This window comes from Saccopteryx bilineata, chromosome 4 (assembly GCF_036850765.1).
Source record: "Saccopteryx bilineata isolate mSacBil1 chromosome 4, mSacBil1_pri_phased_curated, whole genome shotgun sequence".
NCBI classification, from domain to species: Eukaryota; Metazoa; Chordata; class Mammalia; order Chiroptera; family Emballonuridae; genus Saccopteryx; species Saccopteryx bilineata.
Genome location: NC_089493.1, coordinates 274,582,333 through 274,600,763, shown reverse-complemented (window position 1 = coordinate 274,600,763; position 18,431 = coordinate 274,582,333). Strand labels below are relative to the sequence as shown.

Sequence of the window (18,431 nt, the reverse complement as noted above, 5' to 3'; positions counted from 1 at the left end):
GCCCCCACCCCCTTCCTTTCCCTCCTCCCTTTTTCCTTCCTCGCTCCGCCCCCAGCCCCGCCCCTCTCCCCTCCGGCCCGCGTACCCCCAGCGGGTTCCCGGTCCCCGACCGCCCGCCCCTCGGGGAGAGGGGCGTGGGGAGGGGAAGCCCACGGGCTGGGCGCCCCTCCCGGCCCTGCGCGCCGTCCCCCGAGCGCGCGCGCCGGCGCCCCCCTCCGCGGCCTCCCGCTCCCCGCCTCCCCGCCTTCCCCTCCTCCTGGTGACGTCCGGGTCCCTGCCCGTCTGAAAACTCCGCGCCGCGGCGGTGGAGGCGGCGGCGGCGGCAGCAGCGGCGGCGGCGGCAGAGGAGGAGCAGAGGCGAGCCGAGGCGGCGGCGGCGGCGGCGGCCCGAGCAGGAACCCGAGCGGCGGCCGGCGGCCGCACGAGCCCCGGGAAGCGCGGGGGCGGCCCGGAGCGCCCGGGGTCCCCGCGCCCCGCTAGCCCGCCGCGCTCTGAAGATGGTGGCGGCGCCGTGCGCCCGGAGGCTGGCCCGGCGCTCGCACTCGGCGCTGCTCGCGGCGCTCACCGTGCTGCTGCTGCAGACGCTGGTCGTGTGGAATTTCAGCAGCCTCGACTCCGGGGCCGGCGAGCGCCTCGGGGGCGCAGCGGTCGGCGGCGCCGAGCAGCCGCCCCCGGCCCCGGCCCCGCGCCGCGAGCGCCGGGACCTGCCCGCCGAGCCGGCTGCAGCCCGAGGAGGAGGAGGAGGCGGCGGCGGCGGCGGCCGCGGAGGACGGGGGGCCCCGGCGCGGGCACGGGGAGGCGGTGCCGGAGAACCCCGGGCGCAGCAGCTGGCCAGCCGGGGGGCACTGCCCCCGCGGGCGCTGGTAAGATGCCCCTTCGCCTTGCATCCCGGAGTGAGGAAGGGAGGCAGCGCAGCAGCCCTGGCCCCACGCCCCCTAGCCCTTGAGCCCTGGTCATCAGACTGGGACTCCCCAAGCCCGCTGCCTCCACATCCCTTTTCGCTGGAAGGAGGGGTGGGGTCCCTGCCAAGGCTTAGGGGTCGGAGGCTGCCCCATCCTGAGTCTGAGGACTGCCGACTTGGGGTCTGGGGAACTTATCTCCAGAGGAGGAGCTTTGGGGGTTACAGGACCTGGCTGGGTGCCTGTTCCTCGTCACACTTTCTGGACGCTCCGACTTGCTCTCTGCATGTGGGTGTTGGTGTCTCGGACCCTGTCTGCGTGAGTGGATGGTGCCCGGGATCTTCAGCCGCTGCTCATGGGTGGTTCTCGCAGCTTCTTTGGTTTTTACTGAGCTGGGTGCAGACGTCTCAGTGCCCGGCCCACGGCCTCGTTTCTTTGCCCTGGCTAGAGAGAGGGTCTGGGATCTGCGTTCCAAGTCCCCATACGTGTCCCTGAATCAAGGCTCCATGTTGCTTGCCTGGTCTTACTTTGTGTCTTACTCCCATCGCTGGGTGTCTGATTCCTGCCTTTATCTTCTCAGTTTCTAACCTTGCCCTCTCCTTCTGCCCTCTCTGACTTTCCTCACCTTGCTCTCCAGTGTCAAGGCATGGCCCCTTCTGCTAGATGTTGTCTCTGCCTGTAAATCGCGTGTGTAGCTGATTTCTGTCACTAGTTGTGTCCCATCATGTCATCATGACTTGGGCTGCTGTGGGTTTACTGTGTTATCTTTGGGTGTGAACAGTCTGGGTTTTGAAACTATTCCTTCCACAATCCTCTGGGGCCATCTGGGTATCTGCCTACTGTCCCCAATACCTCCAGAGGTGCTTTTCATACCTTCTTTGGGCTGCCTTGCTGAGCCCACTGAACTGGGAGCTCACAGGACCGGAGGTCAGAGTCCCCAACTCTGAGCCAGGGACTCAGGCTGGTGGGTGTGAGACGTAAGGCATAACGAGAGCTGTGTGTATGTCTTTATCTTCATCATGCTACTTGCTTACCGGGCATCTCCTAGCTCTTGGGGATATTAGACAATAGGGGGTAGTTTCAGGATCCCTAGGCACTGAACACATGTCTCTGTCGAGCCTTCACTGAGGGCTGCCTTCAGACGCAGTGTGATGCTTGTTGATCTGCTAAACTTCTTTGGAGTCAAGGCGACTCCCCTGGCCAGAGTGCAGCTCTTTGTGCCGCTGGGCTGGTGATTCCATGACATGTCATGTTGCTGGTGGCTGGTCTGTGTGGGTAGCAGGGAGCTGTCTTTCCCCCGTTTTGGGGGAGGAGAGTGGATTGAGATTGCTGATGGAGAAACAGAGCGTTCCCAATGCCCTGCAGCCTCTTAGTCACAGCAAAGGGTACTCTCAGCCTCTGCCTCTGAACTCCAGGAGCCCGATAGTGATGTATTCGGACAGAAGTGCAATGAGAAGTTCTTCCTGGATTCAGAGCCCTGCTGGGAGGTGGGTGGGAGGCGTTCAGGACTGCACCGCCAGTCCTAGGTTGGAACACACAGGATGGGCAAGGGACTTACTATATCCTCTGCATCTGGGGTCCAGACCAGTGTCCGGAGGTGTATTTGGGTGCAGATGCCACCTGTTGAAACTATTAGAGAGGAGGAAGGAGGCCTAGCTGGCGAGTTTCTTCCTGGGGCCCTGGCATTTGAGTACTTTGTTCCTTCCCTCACTTTGCACGTTCCGTTCAGTGTTCCGTTCTCTCAGCTGCCAGCTCAGCCACAGAGAGGTTTGCAATCAGGAAGGTAGGTGGGGCCCTACCATATTTACTTCTTATTCCGTTTGGCATGCCAGTCCCAGCAGCGGAGTTGCTGTGCTTTTCTGAACCTCTGCTTTTATCTGCAAGTCCAGTTGCTGTCCCTCATCCCTGTCTCCCAGCGTCTCCATTTCCTCACCTTCTGATACAGAGGTGTATGTATTTATGTATTTCTTTTTTCTGCCCTCCCCTTCTTCACGGTTGCCTACCATTCTGTTGTTCACTATTGTGCCTCCTGGATGTGTATTTTATTTTATCTGCTTGTCTGTCTCTCTCCCCGCCCCCCCCCCCCGCCCCAATATACTCCTATGCCCTGCTAGATCCTGAAATCACAGTGCAGACTTGCTAGGTGGGGCCACCTGTGGCTGTGCCCACCCAGCCCGCCCCTGTCCTTCCATAGAGCTCAAGGAGACCAGAAGGGGGCAGGCTGTTCCCAAAATCCGGTGTCCCTGAGCTTGGGTTGCAGGCTAGGAGGGGACCAGACAGTTTTGCAAACCACTGAGAGTCCCTTACAATATGCAGTTTGTTGGCAGACCCTGCCAGGGCTGCTGGCATGGTACTTTGGGGCTGGATTCAGAAGAGGGACGTTAAAAAATAAAAATTCCCTGTGATTTTCCAGATGGCTCTTGTAAAGAGCTAGTGAGGCACATGCTTGGGAGATGGGGCTTAGTGTCTACTCCGTTGAGGTCCGGGGTGAGGTGGGGTGGGGTGGGGCGGGGTGGGGCGGGGCGGGCATTGTGTTTCCTGTATGAAGACAGAATCCGAAATCGCGGCCCCGGTGATGATGGTGGGTATGTCTCAAGGAATGTCAGACAGGCAGGCACCCAGCGTAGAGTGTTTTCTAAGCCAGAGCTTGCTGCTTCCTTGTCTCCACTCTCCCAGAGCTTCCCTCCTTTTAAATTTGAGGGGCTGCACCCCCCTGAAGGACCTGTTTGTATTTCTGGTGCGTTTGAAGAAGCCAACAGGAACCACCCAGTTTTTCAAGCGGAGTCCGAGAGCTCAGGGACAGGGACAAGGTGGGAATATCCCTAAAAGATTTGCGAACTTCCCTTTTTCTTTCGGCCTCTTTCAAAGCTCTTAAATATTGGAATTATTGGCTAGATTGTAGCTGAGTTGTGTGGCTGTGACACTGATTTTTTTTTTTTTTCCATCGGGTCTCTAGTAAGCTGTGGATTTTCCTGTCATCCTAGAATTTAAGAAACAGATGGACTCACTTATAATGGGAGGGGATCCTGGGGAGAGTGTCAGAAAGATCACACACTGTAGGTTCTGAGTAGATTTGGAGAAAATGAAGGGGAATTGTATGTGTTAATGTACGGAATGTTTATTTTCTTTCCCTTTGCCTCCAGTGATCCTCTTGAAGTCCTCACATTTATTGCTTGTGCCCTTAGATAAACTGTTACTCAGTAAGTTTCATTTAAACGACCTGATTTTTATTACCCTTGCACACACAAACACACGCACACATAAAGTAAAACAGGGTTTCTGTATTGTCTGACCCCTTTGAAATGTTGATTTTTTTGACTGAAATTCCTCATATTTCACATTACTCAGATAACTCAGGATGTTTTCAGACACTGGCTGTGACTTTGAAAAATTGGTTCACTGTATCCAGAGCGCCTCTGGTTCTAACAGCCTCAGAGGCGTTGCTTTTCTTTCTATCCAAATGTTTTGAGACCACAGAGAACAGAGGGTATTTTATTGACGGGTTCTTTTTTTCCCCCCCACACTCTCAATGGAGTTTTATTTTGCTTGAGCAGTGCATTGCACTTTGCATATAGCAGTATGCATCATTGAACAATATTTATCTTATTGCAAATGTTGCCATCTGCTTAATTATGTACTGGAAAATGTTAAATAAAAAGAAATAATTATACATATAGGTGTATGCATATATATATATCTTTGGTATATTTATAGCGTGTGTGTGTGTGTGTGTATGTAATATATACATATATACTTTCCTTCCAGTCTCTCTACACCTTAGATATTCTCTCTAGTTTATCAATTAAAGAGAAAATCTTCCAGAAGGTTGAATAACAAAATGCTTATTATTATTTTGCAAAAGGAAGCCAAGGCATAAGTTCCTGTTTGCTGGGGATTGTCCAACTTTGATCCATAGTTTTAACAGAAAAGGAAATTTGGTGTATTGAGCTGGAGCAGAGACCTGACTTTGTGTGTGTGTGTGTGTGTGTGTGTGTGTGTGTACACACCTGTGTGTTTACCAGAGAACAAAATATCCTTAAGAATATCTCTGAGGCCCTGGCTGGTTGTCTCAGTGGTAGAGCGTCAGCCTGGCGTGCAAGAGTCCCAGGTTCAATTCCCAGCCAGGGCACACAGGAGAAGTGCCCATCTGCTTCTCCACCCCTCCCCCTCTCCTTCCTCTCTGTCTCTCTCTTCCCCTCCCACAGCCGAGGCTCCATTGGAGCAAGTTGGCCCGGGCGCTGGGGATGGCTCTGGTCGCAACAGAGTGACGCCCCAGATGGAAAGAGCATCGCCCCCTGGTGGGCGTGCCGGGTGGATCCTGGTCGGGCGCATGCGGGAGTCTGTCTGACTGCCTCCCCGCAGAGCATCGCCCCCTGGTGGGCGTGCCGGGTGGATCCTGGTCGGGCGCATGCGGGAGTCTGTCTGACTGCCTCCCTATTTCTGGCTTCGGAAAAATACCAAAATAATAATAATAATAATAATAATATCTCTGAGGTCCTGGCTGGGTATCTCAGTTGGTTAGAGTTTTGTCCCAACACACCAGGGTGGTGGGTTTGGTCCCCGGTAAGGGACATAAAAGAATCAACCAAGGTGGCATGGATGGGTGGAACAAAGAGTTGGTATTTCTCTGTCTCTGTCTCTCTAAAAATCTAAAAATAAAAGTTTGAAAGAAAGAATATCTCTGTAGCAAGGGTCTGCCTTCCCCTCCAGAGCTGTCTGTGATCAGTGGGGCCATATTTCTCTGTGCAGAAATACGAAAATGCACAGTGCCAACATAATTGACCACAGGGAGTAAAGGACTGGCTTCATCTCTATCTTTTGGTTCATACTGCCCTAAGACTTGTCACCTATGATAACTCTCCTTTTTTTCCCTTTGTATCGCCCCATTTTATTGACCCTCGTCCCCATCTCTCAGAAACCAAGAGAAAATACTTTGGGAAAAATAAAGAAAACACCAACTCAACCCCAGGGCCGTCCAGGCTTCGAGGACAGGGTGTGGGAACAGGAGAGGAAGTTGCAGGAAATGTGTGCCGGGCCTTCGCACACATGAGAGAGACCTCTGTGAAGTATCGCGGGGTCTGACGTAACCGGGTTCAAGTCCCGGCTCTGCTCTTTGCTGTCTCCATGATCTCGGGCGAGTCATTCTAACCTCCGGCCTCTGTAAATCCGGGCCACCGCCTAGGAGGGTGGGAGGACGGAATGTAACGATGTTTGTGAACTGATTTGCGCCTGGCACATAATAAATGCTGAAATGTGCGCTGCTGTTCTTTAAAAAAGAAACTCTTAGTGTGTTTGAAAATAAGGTGTTTTTTTTTCACAATTGGCATCCATTTTCCCATGCCAAGTCGAGTTTGAGGGAAAGCCAAGGCAGTAGAAAGCACCCGTATTCTGAGTGTGCCATCCTTGGATCAGGGTGGATGTGGTAGGGGAGGACCGCTGGCGTTGAGTGCCAGCTATATGCCAGGCATCCTGGAGGTATTTTGTGTACATTATGCTCACCCCCCCAAAAAAAAAATTTAGGGTGTAATTGAAATTAAGCACATTTGGCTAGAAATTGCTGGTCTTATGATGTCCATTGTGCAGCAGGAATAACGAGGGCTTTGCAGCTATTGCCTCCCTGTATTAGAGACTCTTCCCAACTCTGGGGGTTAGAACTGTTGTTGTTCCCATTTCACAGGTGAAGAAACTGAGGCTTGGAGAGAGGAAGTGGCTTACTCACTAAGAGTACAGTGCTGGGGAGGATTGGAAACCAAACCCAGGTCTTTCTCCATTCCAGTTGATGGACGGATTTCTGAGCTCCTTGTCTGTGCAGTTCTTTGAAACATGCTGTAATGCAGCCAGATCATTCCTGAAAATCTTCTTATCACTTTTCTCACTTCTTACTGCAGGTTCCTAAAAATGTGCCAACCCGAGAAAAAGAGCAGATGGGCTGTTTTCATTGAATCAGACCCTCAAATAACAAGACAAATTGAAGGGTAATAATAATAATAATAATAATAATGATGCCTATACAGCAGTTATAATGGCCCTGGACCGCTTTAAGCCCTTCGTGTATATTAACTCATTTATTCTACAAGACGTGTACTTTCATAGTTTCAATAGCCAACAGTCATGGTGCTTCATACAGCCAGACCCGGTTCTTGGTGTTTTACAAATATTAACTCATTGAAACCTCATGCTACGGTGAGGAAATGGAGGCATAAGGTACTTAAGCAGCTTTCCCAAGGTTCACAGTATCAAGTGGCAGAGCTGGGACTTGAACCCAGGCAGTCTGGGCTCTTAAGCACTCTACAACATCCCTCTTAAAAGCATCTTGCAAAGCTCCACAACTTTGGAATCATAGAACTCATTTAAGGAGAGACATAAGTAGTGGATTCGGGCACAGTGCCCAGCACCAAGGACAGCCCCGGTGATCCCAGGAGAAGAAAGTATCCCTGTAGTGAAATCCACAGAGCACATCCTAGGGAATAACTGAAACCGAACTGCCAAGTGTTTTGAATTCATCTCTCTCAGGCCAGGGGAGGAGGGGGAAGAGGTACTGTGCAGCGGTCCTGGTCAGTGGAAACAGCCTTTCATTCATCCCCAGCAGGCTTCCTGTCGCTCTGCTCACCTAGTTAAACGGCTCTGTGGTTCTCCGGGGGACCCACGACTTGCCCCCAAGAGACTGGGGGGAGCAGGGAGGTATCTCTAAGAACACACAGTCCGACTGTCTTGTGGGCACTTCCTTCCGGCTGCAACAGAACCACCCGTTTGCACACTGATACTCATCAGGTTGTGCCCCTCTGATCCCTGTGGTTAGGGTGGCCTCTCCCCTGTTGGAAGCCAGAGACATTACCAAGAAGGTGACAGGGACAGGATGTGTGTTGTCATCTTAACCCCTTCAGCACTGTAGTGGGCAGGGAGACTGGCACCCGAACACCCAGCCGTATGGGGAAGAATGACCCCAGAGGGCATTCTGGAGTCTTTGGGGGGGGGGAAGCTCTCCCTCTTCGGGACCCTCTGAAGGCAACAGAATAGTTTTGTTCCGTCTCAGGTCTGGTGTGTCTCAGCCAGGTGACGGCTGGCTTATCTGGGTGTCTAATCCAGGCTAATGTGTCGGGGACACTACTAATGTTAAGCATTTTTTTTTTCTGCCTGGAAATCCTCTGGTAATCCTTGGTCTCGAGGCCCATTGTTTAAGCTTGGGGGAGTCAAATTTATGGGGTGAAGAGATTGATGTGGCGGTCCCCCACCAGGGCACAGACCCTGGAAACTGGTAATGATGAGGAGGAGGAGAAAGGGGATATCTCTTTAGTGCATGTTTACTCTGCACCAGACGCTGTGGAAGTGCGAGAAAGACATGATCTTTTTGAATCATTACAGCAGCCTGCAGGTTAAGAGCTATTAGTCTCATCTCTTTTACTGATTATAAGGAAAAAAAATTAAGGCAATATGTTGGGTGAACATTAAACAGCTGGAAAGTGACCAGACTAGGAATTCAAGGTTGTCAGTGACCCCAAAGCCTGCATTCTTTTTTTTTTTCTTTTTCTTTTGTATTTTCCCGAAGCTGGAAACAGGAGGCAGGCAGGCAGATTCCTGCATGCACCCGACCAGGATCCACCTGGCATGCCCACAAGGGGGCGATGCTCTGCTCATCTGGGGCGTTGCTCTGCTGCAACCAGTCACTCTAGCACCTGAGGCAGAGGCCATAGAGCCATCCCCAGCGCCCAGGCCAACTTTGCTCCAATGGAGCCTCGGCTGCAGGAGGGGAAGAGAGAGACAGAGAGGAAGGAGAGGAGGAGGGGTGGAGAAGCAGATGGGCGCTTCTCCTGTGTGCCCTGGCCGGGAATTGAACCCGGGACTCTTACATGCCAGGCCGACGCTCTACCACTGAGCCAACCGGCCAGGGCAAGCCTGCATTCTTAGTCTCAATTCAGAGCCAGTAAGTCCTTTATCCCTTGCCCCTCCCTTCTTCACCTCCATCATGGCCGTTCATGCATACAAGCATGCGCCCATCTATTCACGAGTCTGTCCGTCCATCCACCCATCTTCACTCCAGCAGTGAGAGCATGCCAGGCACTGTGCCCAACACTGACACTACCTCTGTGAGCAGGGAGGTATGCCCTCAAGGAGGTCAGCCCAGCAGGCGAGGGCTAGGGCCACTGCTAGCAAATGGCCCATCTACCGAGAAGCTTCTCTCACATCCTGTACCTGTTCACTGCTGATCCTCTTTTGCCACGGTAGCCTCTTAGACAAAGAGGAAGGTGTCCTCTGGACAGATGGGGGCCAGGAATAGTGTGAACAGGGGCTTGGAAGCCCGTAAGTCTCCTGCCACCCCTAAACTGACGGACACGAGGCCTGGACCGCTGCACTCATGGAGTTCGGAGTCCTTTTCTTTTAGGTGAATAAGAAGCCCGGAGAGGAGCAGTGAGCTGCCCGAGGTTTATAGGGGAGCAGGGGTCAGTGCTGGAGGGCCTGCGAGACGTGTCCTGTATGTTCAGTTGGGGGCGGGGAGGGGGGGCGGTACTCTGATGTCATTACATGTTCCCAGCCCATTGCTACCACTCACATCATGTGGCCCGGACATGTCACTTCACCTTATGGGGGCTGAGTTTGTTCATCTACCATGCAGGGGCCACGAAGACACTGACCTAGGAGGGCCTGTGATGAGTCACAGCTCTGGTTCATGATCACTGTCCCATCTCCTTTCCCGAGGCAGTCTTACCAGGAGAGGTGTTTGCGAGAGGGGCCCTGGGATTCTCGGCGCGTGGCTGGGCTGTGTTTGGCCCGCACAGTATACTGTAAAAGGCAGGGATTAGGATGTGCGATCGGACAAGGCGGAGTTCTGCGATGCCTTTAAAAAGTCACAGGCTCTGGCAGCACTGGGCCCACAGTCTTTCTTGTGGTCCACTGGTGAGCTGAAAAAGAGGAGCTTCCCCGAGATCCTCCAGGACCCCCAGAGCCCCCAAGATCTCCTCTTTCCCCTGTGACACCTGGCTGGCCCTGCTGGGCTATTGAGTGTGCAGGAGCCGTTTGGAATGAGTTCACTGTGGCAAGCTAAAAATAAGTATCTGTGGTCACCTTTCAGTTACCCCCGTGTGGCTTATTTACAGCACTTATTTACCTCGCTGTCTTTGCCTTCCCGTCCCGTGGGCATGATGGAGGATTTCTTTCCTCCTTTGCTCTTGGCATATACCCAGAATATGCAAATTCTTATAAGCATTAGGCCAGGGCAGAGGCAATGTCTGCAGCAAAAATGGAACTGATTCTACAGATTGGTCAACGGGTTTCCCCTTTGTTGGGGTGCGCGTGAGATGCTATTTTTGAGTCATCCCCCTCCTTTCTGTGCTCCCCATAACCTTGCCCCCTACTCACATGGGTTGGGACGTTGAGAGAGCGGTCAGAGAGCTTGGCAGGGCTGGTGGAAGGAAGGATGGAAGATTCCGGAGCACCGTGGTGGGTGGCTACCGACTGTTGGGGATGAACTGACACTGCCATCAGAGGGTGTGGACAGGCCACCCCCGTCCTCACCAGCTTGTGAGGATGTGATTCCATAAACAGATGAGAAAGTACTTTGAGGCTTAGAAAACCCTCTGTCTGTACGAGTGTCAGACGGGGTCCGTCTTAGAGCCACAGAATATTCACCTTGTCAGGTGGCATGCTCTCCTCCCATTGCTTTGTGTTCCCCGGGGACAAGGAGTGGCTGACTGAGGAACATCCACCAGAAGTTTCCCACCCATTCTTCCATCTTCTCATTCAAGGGTAGTGGAGGAGGGCCTGCCATGGGCCAGATTCAGTGTGGGGACGCGGACAAGCAAGACCGCTGTCCCCCTGTCCCCCTGCAGTTTATGATCTGGGAATAGGATGACTCCCACACAAAAACAAACAAGAACATTTTTTTAAAAATCAGATTGTCACAAGCATAGTGACAGAAACCAGTCGGGGTGCTGAGAGAAAGTAAGGAGGCCATGCGTGATTATGTATTTTGAATTGGGTGGGTTAATCTTATTTATTTTTGGTTGAGGACTTATTTTCGATAGCCACCTTTTGCCAGAGTTGCTCCAGACCGACCCCAGGAATCCTCAGGGTGGCATCCACACCAGTTCTGACACAGCAGTGAGGGAAGGTGTTGCATGGACAAACAGTCTTTATTAGAGTTGCTTTTAATAAACAGTTTCTATTCCTACCTGCATGAAATTTATTCATTTCTTTAAATTTGCATATTTTAAATGATTTTTAAAACCGAAATAGACTATACATACAAAAGTGCACATTATTCTAACTGTACAGCTGGATGAATTTTTAGGAATCGAACCCACCCAAGTAACCCACACACCTAGACCAAGAAACACAGCATTTACAGCATCCCGGCTGTGGCCGTCCCCTGCTTCTTGGGCGAACCTTTTTAAAAAAGCTTATAATAGCTGGTTATTTCTTGCAATGAGTATTAAGGAAAAAATATAAATATAAGCAGACAGCCAACATGACATCATTAGAGCTCCTGTGGCCTACCATGTGGGTGAAATGACCTTTAAGAATAAGAAGTTGGTTGATATAATGAAAACACATAAATTATTGTACCATTCCCTAATTCTAATCTTAATCAGGACCTCAAGTTTTTTTGGTGGAAGTCACAGAATGACTAAACTTTGGGCATTGGTGGCTTAACCATTTTAAAGACACCTTTGCTCCTGGAGAACACTTTGTAAAGCAGTGGTTTTCAGCTGCTGGTCCACGGGCTGGTGCTGGTTTGCTAGAAATTTTGTGCTGGTTCACGAGAAAGGTCCACTAGAGAGTTAACCACCCTGATGGTGAAACACTGTTATAAAGTCTATGGTTGTCTAACCACTATGCTGTACATCTAAAACTATTCCAAAAAAGAAAACGAAAACCTTGCTCCTCTGGGAAACAGCTATACTGTTTTGTTCTGAAGTTCAAGTGGAAAGGATTTAAGGTAGACATGAGGAGGGACTGTGTTCTGGGTCCGTTTGAGGGCACTCCCAGTCGTGGGCCCTTGCTGAGGTCCTTGGTTGTTGTCTGTGCTTTTCCTACGGGTATGGGGCTCCCCGGGCCGTCTTCTGGACTTAGGTTTGGACCCTTCCTGGGCATCTCTTCTTCCATTTCATGTTGACTCTTTGTAACTGGAGTCGCCCATGTGTTGAACATGGACCTGTCTGTGATGAATAGGTCTCCCCAAATGGGCCCAAAATGACTACATTAACTTGACCGTGAACCAAGACTCTCCTTTTCAGAACCAGGATAACAGAACCGCAGCATAACTGGAACAGCAATTTGAAAGCGCAGTGGAGACCACTAATCATTTTATAACAAGCAAGTGAGTGGAGAAGCAATAAAAACAGAGCCCAAGGATGGCACGGCAATTTCGTAGTCTCAGCGCTCAACCAGACTCACGTTAATAAAAATAAACAAATGTTTTTGGTGATGGGCAGGCTTAAGTGTACATTATTTAAGGTAGTATTAAAACCCAGATTAGATGGATCAAGTGATAGTCATTAAGCTTCCTTTCTTTGGGGACATGAAAAAGTCACTCTATTTTTCTCCTTTCCTGGTGAAACAGGGCTTTATATTCATTAGGGATGTAACAGGAAATCTCTTTTTTTTTTTTCCTTTTTCAGACTAGTGGCTGTTTTCTGTTTATTTTTTAATGCAGGACCATGCTTTGCAGGTGTTCTTTTGAAATACAAGCCTATTCATTGTCTCTCTTTCTCTTTCTCGCTTCTTCCCAGCTCAGAAGGGGCAGCTGTTATAAAAGACACTAACAGAGAACCGCATTTGCTTGTCATCAGGCATTACAGAAGATTCCTTCCTGATGTAAAATACTCTCATTACTTGCTTTTTCTCCGAGCCCCATTGAATAATGGTTGTTGAATTGTTGCTTCTGATTCCCTCTTGTTTAGAAGCTGAGGTGACAGAGAACAGGGTAGGGACGGCTTCAGTGAGGGTGTTAGGAGCAAACCTGGAAGGTTGTTGGCCCCTGGGTGCAGACTGGTTTATTAACGCTTTTTCAGGTGAGAGGGTGACTACTGTTTTGGCTTCCTTTTCGGGTAAAATAAAGTCATGTAGAGAAATGAACTGTTTGTTGGAGTGAGCAGGTGGTATAAACCACCAACAGTAGTGGAGCTAGAAAAGTTCTGACAAGGGAACCTGCTTCTGTGGGTCTGGGCTACAGATGGGATGTTGGCAGCAGAGTTTCCTCTCCTCTCTCTTTTTTTTTTTTTGTATTTTTCTGAAGCTGGAAACGGGGAGAGATAGACAGACTCCCGCATGCGCCCGACCTGGAGCCACCCGGCACGCCCACCAGGGGGCGACGCTCTGCCCCTCCGGGGCATTGCTCTGCCGCGACCAGAGTCACTCTAGCGCCTGGGGCAGAGGCCAAGGAGCCATCTCCAGCGCCCGGGCCATCTTTGCTCCAATGGAGCCTTGGCTGCGGGAGGGGAAGAGAGAGACAGAGAGGAAGGAGTGGGGGGTGGAGAAGCAAATGGGCGCTTCTCCTATGTGCCCTGGCCGGGAATTGAACCCGAGTCCCCTGCACGCCAGGCTGACGCTCTACCGCTGAGCCAACCGGCCAGGGCCTTCCTCTCCTCTCCTCCCCCACCCCCCCTCTTGTTCTTCCTCCCCCCTTCCTCCCCCACCCCTCCTCCTCCTCTTGTTCTTCCTTCTTCCTTCCTCCTCCCCCTTCTTCCTCCTCCCCCTTTCTTCCTCCTCCCCCTACTTCCTCCTCCCTCTACTTCCTCCTCCCCCCTTTCTTCCTCCCCTTTCTTCCTCCTCCCCCTTTCCTCCTCCTCCCCTTCTTCCTCCTCCCCCTTTCTTCCTCCTCCCCCTTCTTCCTCCTCCCCCTTCTTCCTCCTCCCCCTACTTCCTCCTCCTTCCCCCCTTTCTCCTCCCCCTACCTCCTCCTCCCCTTACTTCCTCCTCCCCCTTCTTCCTCCTCCCCCTACTTCCTCCTCCCCCTTCTTCCTCCTCCCCCTTTCTTCCTCCTCCCCCTACTTCCTCCTCCCCCTACTTCCTCCTCCCCCTTCTTCTTCCTCCCCCTACTTCCTCCTCCCCTTCTTCCTCCTCCCCCTTTCTTCCTCCTCCCCTACTTCCTCCTCCCCTTCTTCCTCCTCCCCCTTTCTTCCTCCTCCCCCTTCTTCCTCCTCCCCCCTTCTTCCTCCTCCTTCCCCCCCTTTCTTCCTCCCCCCTTCTCCTTCCTTCCTCCTATAAATTACTGGCCAACATTTTTAAATCATTGATTTCAAATAAAAAGCTAATTCAGCATTTCTATTAAAACTTTTGAAATTCTGGCCTTTATTCCCATTGGGGTAATAATTTGAAGTGGGGAGAAGACTGCTCTTCCCACTTTCCACTTTTCTGGGGCCCCCAGTCTACTTTGCTTAGTTGTGTTGCCTGCAGGGCCGCTGTTGGGAGTTGAGTTTACAACTCTGTGATTGATGATAATAATCATCATTGATAATTAATGATAATAGTAACGAGTAATTGCTCTTATCCACGAAATGTTCACTGTGTGCCAGGCACTGTGCTAAGCAGCCTCTCATGGATGACCTCATTTCATCAATACAACGTCTTATGATATTATTCCCATTCATAGATGAAGAAACTGAGGCACAGAGAGTAGGAATTGCCTGAAGTCACAGAGCTGGTGGACTGGGAATTTGACCTCAAGTGACAAAGGAGCCTGTGTGTCACATACCATGAATGCTGCACAGAATTTCTTTTTCTTTTTTCAAGTGAGAAGAGGGGTGATAGACTCCTGCATGCGTCCTGACTGGGATCTACCCGGCAACCCCTGTCTGGGGCCGATGCTCTGCCTATTTGGGGCCATGCTTGCAACTGAGCTCTTCTTAGCGCCTGAGGTGGAGTCTTCATGGACCCATTCTTAGTGCCCAGGGTTGATGTGCTAGAACAATCAAGCCGTGGCTTTGGGAGAAGAAGGGAGAGAGCGAGACAGAAGGGGGAAGGGGCGTGTGTGGGGGGGAGAAGCAGATGGGCACTTCTCCTATGTGCCCTGACTGGGAACGGAACCTGGGACATCCACACGCCTGGCCGACGCTCTACCGCTGAGCCAACCCACCAGGGCCTGCACAGAATGTTTTAACAAAGTGACTCATTTAGGAATTTTTCAGAATGGCTCTGTAAAAGGGTGGACACTGTTTACCCATTGGTTGGATAGAGCCGCTGAGACCCAGCAGGCAGACTGGCCGTGGTGGAAGGACCCTCAGCCGGGCTCCCACCGTCCTCACACAGCGAGCAGGGCAGGGGCCGCACAGCTACCCTCCATCTCTGGCCTCGCAGCAGTGAGGTAGCATCTCTACAGGGTAATATTTTGATAAGTTGCTGATTTGTATTAAAATAATAATTACAGTGATAATTACAAGCACAGATTTCAGTGAGACTCAGCTGCTGACTGTGAGAGAAAGTAATTAACTGCATATTCTCTTGGAATCGAATTGGAAGCCAGGCTTGGCCTTTCTCTTTTCTGGGGGTCTAGCGCAGGTTTTGCTGTAGGTTGGAGAGGTCACGTGTGTTGCCAGATGCTATTTGTGTTAACGGTATTGACGGCAGGTTTCCTTGCGGGAGGAGCTGGTAGTGGGGTGAACACCATCCTTCCCCACAAACACAGGTCCAGACAACCTGACCACAGTATGTTGGTAGCATCATCCCGTAAACCATGAAATGCACGTCAACCTGGAAGCGTATGCGATTAACAGAGGAAAAAGTGACTTAAATCCTCCCTTAATTATGAGATATTCTGAAATACTCTAGAGTTGGCTGCTACCTGGCCACGGTGAAGCGTTTGTTTAATTTGACGGCTGTGGTTCTCTTTACACATCTGGGTTTTGAAGCTGTCGAGTGGCCCCATCTTGATTTTCACAACTGGCTAAATTTTGCTTCAAGTAGAACGTACTTGCATAATTCATGAACGTATAGCCCACCAAGTGGCCACGCTTGAGTAACCAGAGCCCAGATCCAGAGCACAGAGCGTTACAGCCCCCCCCCCATCCCCAGGGTCCCTCTTACCCCCCACTTCCTGTTCCCACCTCTCCAAAAGTAACCTTTAGCGAGGCTTCCGACCCCGTAAGTTACTTCTGCCTTTATTGAGAAGTGGGACCCTGCAGCGGATACTCCTCTGCACCTGCTTTGTTTGGCCGAGCATTATGTGAGATGTATATCGTACTTTGTCAAACTGCCGCCCTCCGACCAAACTCGGCCCCTTGATTACCTATGGCTTGTGAGCTAAGAATGGAGTTTACGTTTTTAAATAAATGGTTGGCGGGGGGGGGGGGGAGTCAAAAGAATTCTGTTTTGTGACATGTGAAGAGTATATGATGTTTAAATTTGGTTGTGCATAAATAAAGCTTTATTGCAGCTTCTCCACGTTCATTTGTTAACACTGGGGACACGGCTGCTTTTGCCCTATTGTCACGGAGTCGAGGACTCTCAACAGTGACCGTGTGGCCCACAAAACCCAAGACATTTACTATCTGAGCCTTTACAAAAGAAATTTGCTGGCCCTGTTTCTGTATTGTTTCGTGTGTTTGTGTTTATTTATATTGATGTATGATATTTCGTTGTGGAATATACCACAATTTGCATATCTTCTGCTTGTAGAAATGTGGGAGGTTTTCAGTTTGGGATTATTACAAAGATCATTGCTGTGAACATTGCTGTGCAGGTCTTTTAATAAATAAATATTTGGAAAACATTTCTTTGGGTATATACCTAGGAGAGGAATTGTTTTAACTGTTGGTTTGGTTTTTTTTTCCTCTCTCTCTTTTTTTTATGGATTGCTTTGACAAGTGTGTTTTATTTTGAAAGTGTTACTTTTCCTACTGGAGAATAAAGCTTAGCGATACTGTCATGTGTTGAAACTCCGGACCAAGGCCTTACGTTCAAAAATGTAATAGTTTGCCTCGCAAAACCGAGGGCCAGTAAGAACCCCAACCCATGAACAGATTACTGTGCATCCATCTCAGTTACCTTGAAGGATGTTGGGGAACATGCCTCTTGTCATCGGCTTTCGTTGCTTTTGGAAATGGTTCCATCATTTAATTTCTCATACGGAAGCCAGACTGTCCAAAGGACTCTTTTCTCTTTCTGCGGCAAAACAGGTCTGGCAGAATGAGGAGAGTTTTTTCCCCATGTCACTTTCCACTTTGATTGACTTCTGTTTGTCTCCGGCGGCCCTGGTTTGCCCGCTCGGAAGCGGAGGAGTCCGGCTCTCCATCCTGGTCAGATCTCTCGCCCGCAGTAGCACGTGTCATTTCACATTTGAAACACTGTGCTGAGAGATCCCTTCGGGGACTTGCCTACATTGCGTGTGGTCACCGCCTCGGAGCTCAGAGATTCCCCCCAGGAGGTGCCTCCGTGTGTGTGTGTGTGTGTGTGTGTGTGTGTTTTGTTGGGACATCGGAGCTCAGAGATTCCCCCTAGGAGGTGCCTCCGTGTGTGTGTGTGTGTGTGTGTGTGTGTGTGTGTGTTGTCGGGACATCGGAGCTCAGAGATTCCCCCCAGGAGGTGCCTCCGTGTGTGTGTGTGTGTGTGTGTGTGTGTGTGTGTGTGTGTGTGTGTTTTGTTGGGACATCGGAGCTCAGAGATTCCCCCTAGGAGGTGCCTCCGTGTGTGTGTGTGTGTGTGTGTGTGTGTGTGTGTGTGTTGTCGGGACATCGGAGCTCAGAGATTCCCCCCAGGAGGTGCCTCCGTGTGTGTGTGTGTGTGTGTGTGTGTGTGTGTGTGTGTGTGTGTGTTGTCGGGACTGTTTAACAGCATCCGCCCTGTGTTGGTGCCTGGGTGCCGGTCCTTTTCCGTTTGCCACCCCTTTTCCATTTGCTGCCCCGCTTTTGCAGGCACGGGCACTGGCAGGGCTGGGTGAAGAGCGTCAGGATTCCCTGGGATCCACCTATCTTTCAGGTTGGCGTGGCACTGGCTGAAAAAAAATGACTCAGTATTCTTTCTGGGGCTTGTCAAAGCGTCCTCCTGTCAGCTTCCTTCTTTCCAGCCAGCCCACTTCACCAGGAGTCAAGTTCCGGCTGTTTCAATCCAGACTTCTGCCTGTGCCTTGTGCAATAAGTAGACGTAAGGAATGTCACAAGGGAAGACTTTTAGCTGCTATTTTAGTGGGGGGTTTTTTTTTTTTGGAAGACCGTTGGATTCAGTGGCGGAGGGGTTAGTGGCATTGAAGCCCCAGTTTCTGCTAAAAATAATGTTATATGTGACTCAGTCTCTGGCAGCCTCACCCTTAGTCTTTAAAAGAAGGGTGCAGAGCTTTAGTGCCGTTGTGGTTATGATACTCGGGTGTGTAATTCTGGTCAGAGAAACTTAATCCTTAAATTCTGGTAGTTTTGCTCCTCTTCCTCACCTCACCTCCCCACCCCACCCTATCCCACCCCACCCCACCCCAAGCTTAATAGTTTGTTTTCGTTCTGTTTGGACATTTACAGTTTGTGTGTCTGTGTATGTTTATTTTAGGAGATGGCATTTTCTTTTTAAAGGCTATTTTCTAAATGTTCTAAAATGCCCTAATTGAAATTGATG

General features: G+C 50.8%; 1 protein-coding gene across 1 annotated transcript in view; it reads left to right on the top strand.

Annotated features, from left to right (window-relative positions):
* Positions 1 to 306: 306 nt before the first annotated feature.
* Positions 307 to 18,431, top strand: part of XYLT1 (xylosyltransferase 1) — a 334,100-nt gene continuing 315,975 nt past the window's right edge. Inside the window, exon 1 of the mRNA XM_066274755.1 lies at positions 307 to 863. Within this exon, the coding sequence (XP_066130852.1) occupies positions 498 to 863 (366 nt within the window). The 5' untranslated portion in view covers positions 307 to 497. The remainder of the gene's footprint in view (positions 864 to 18,431) is intronic.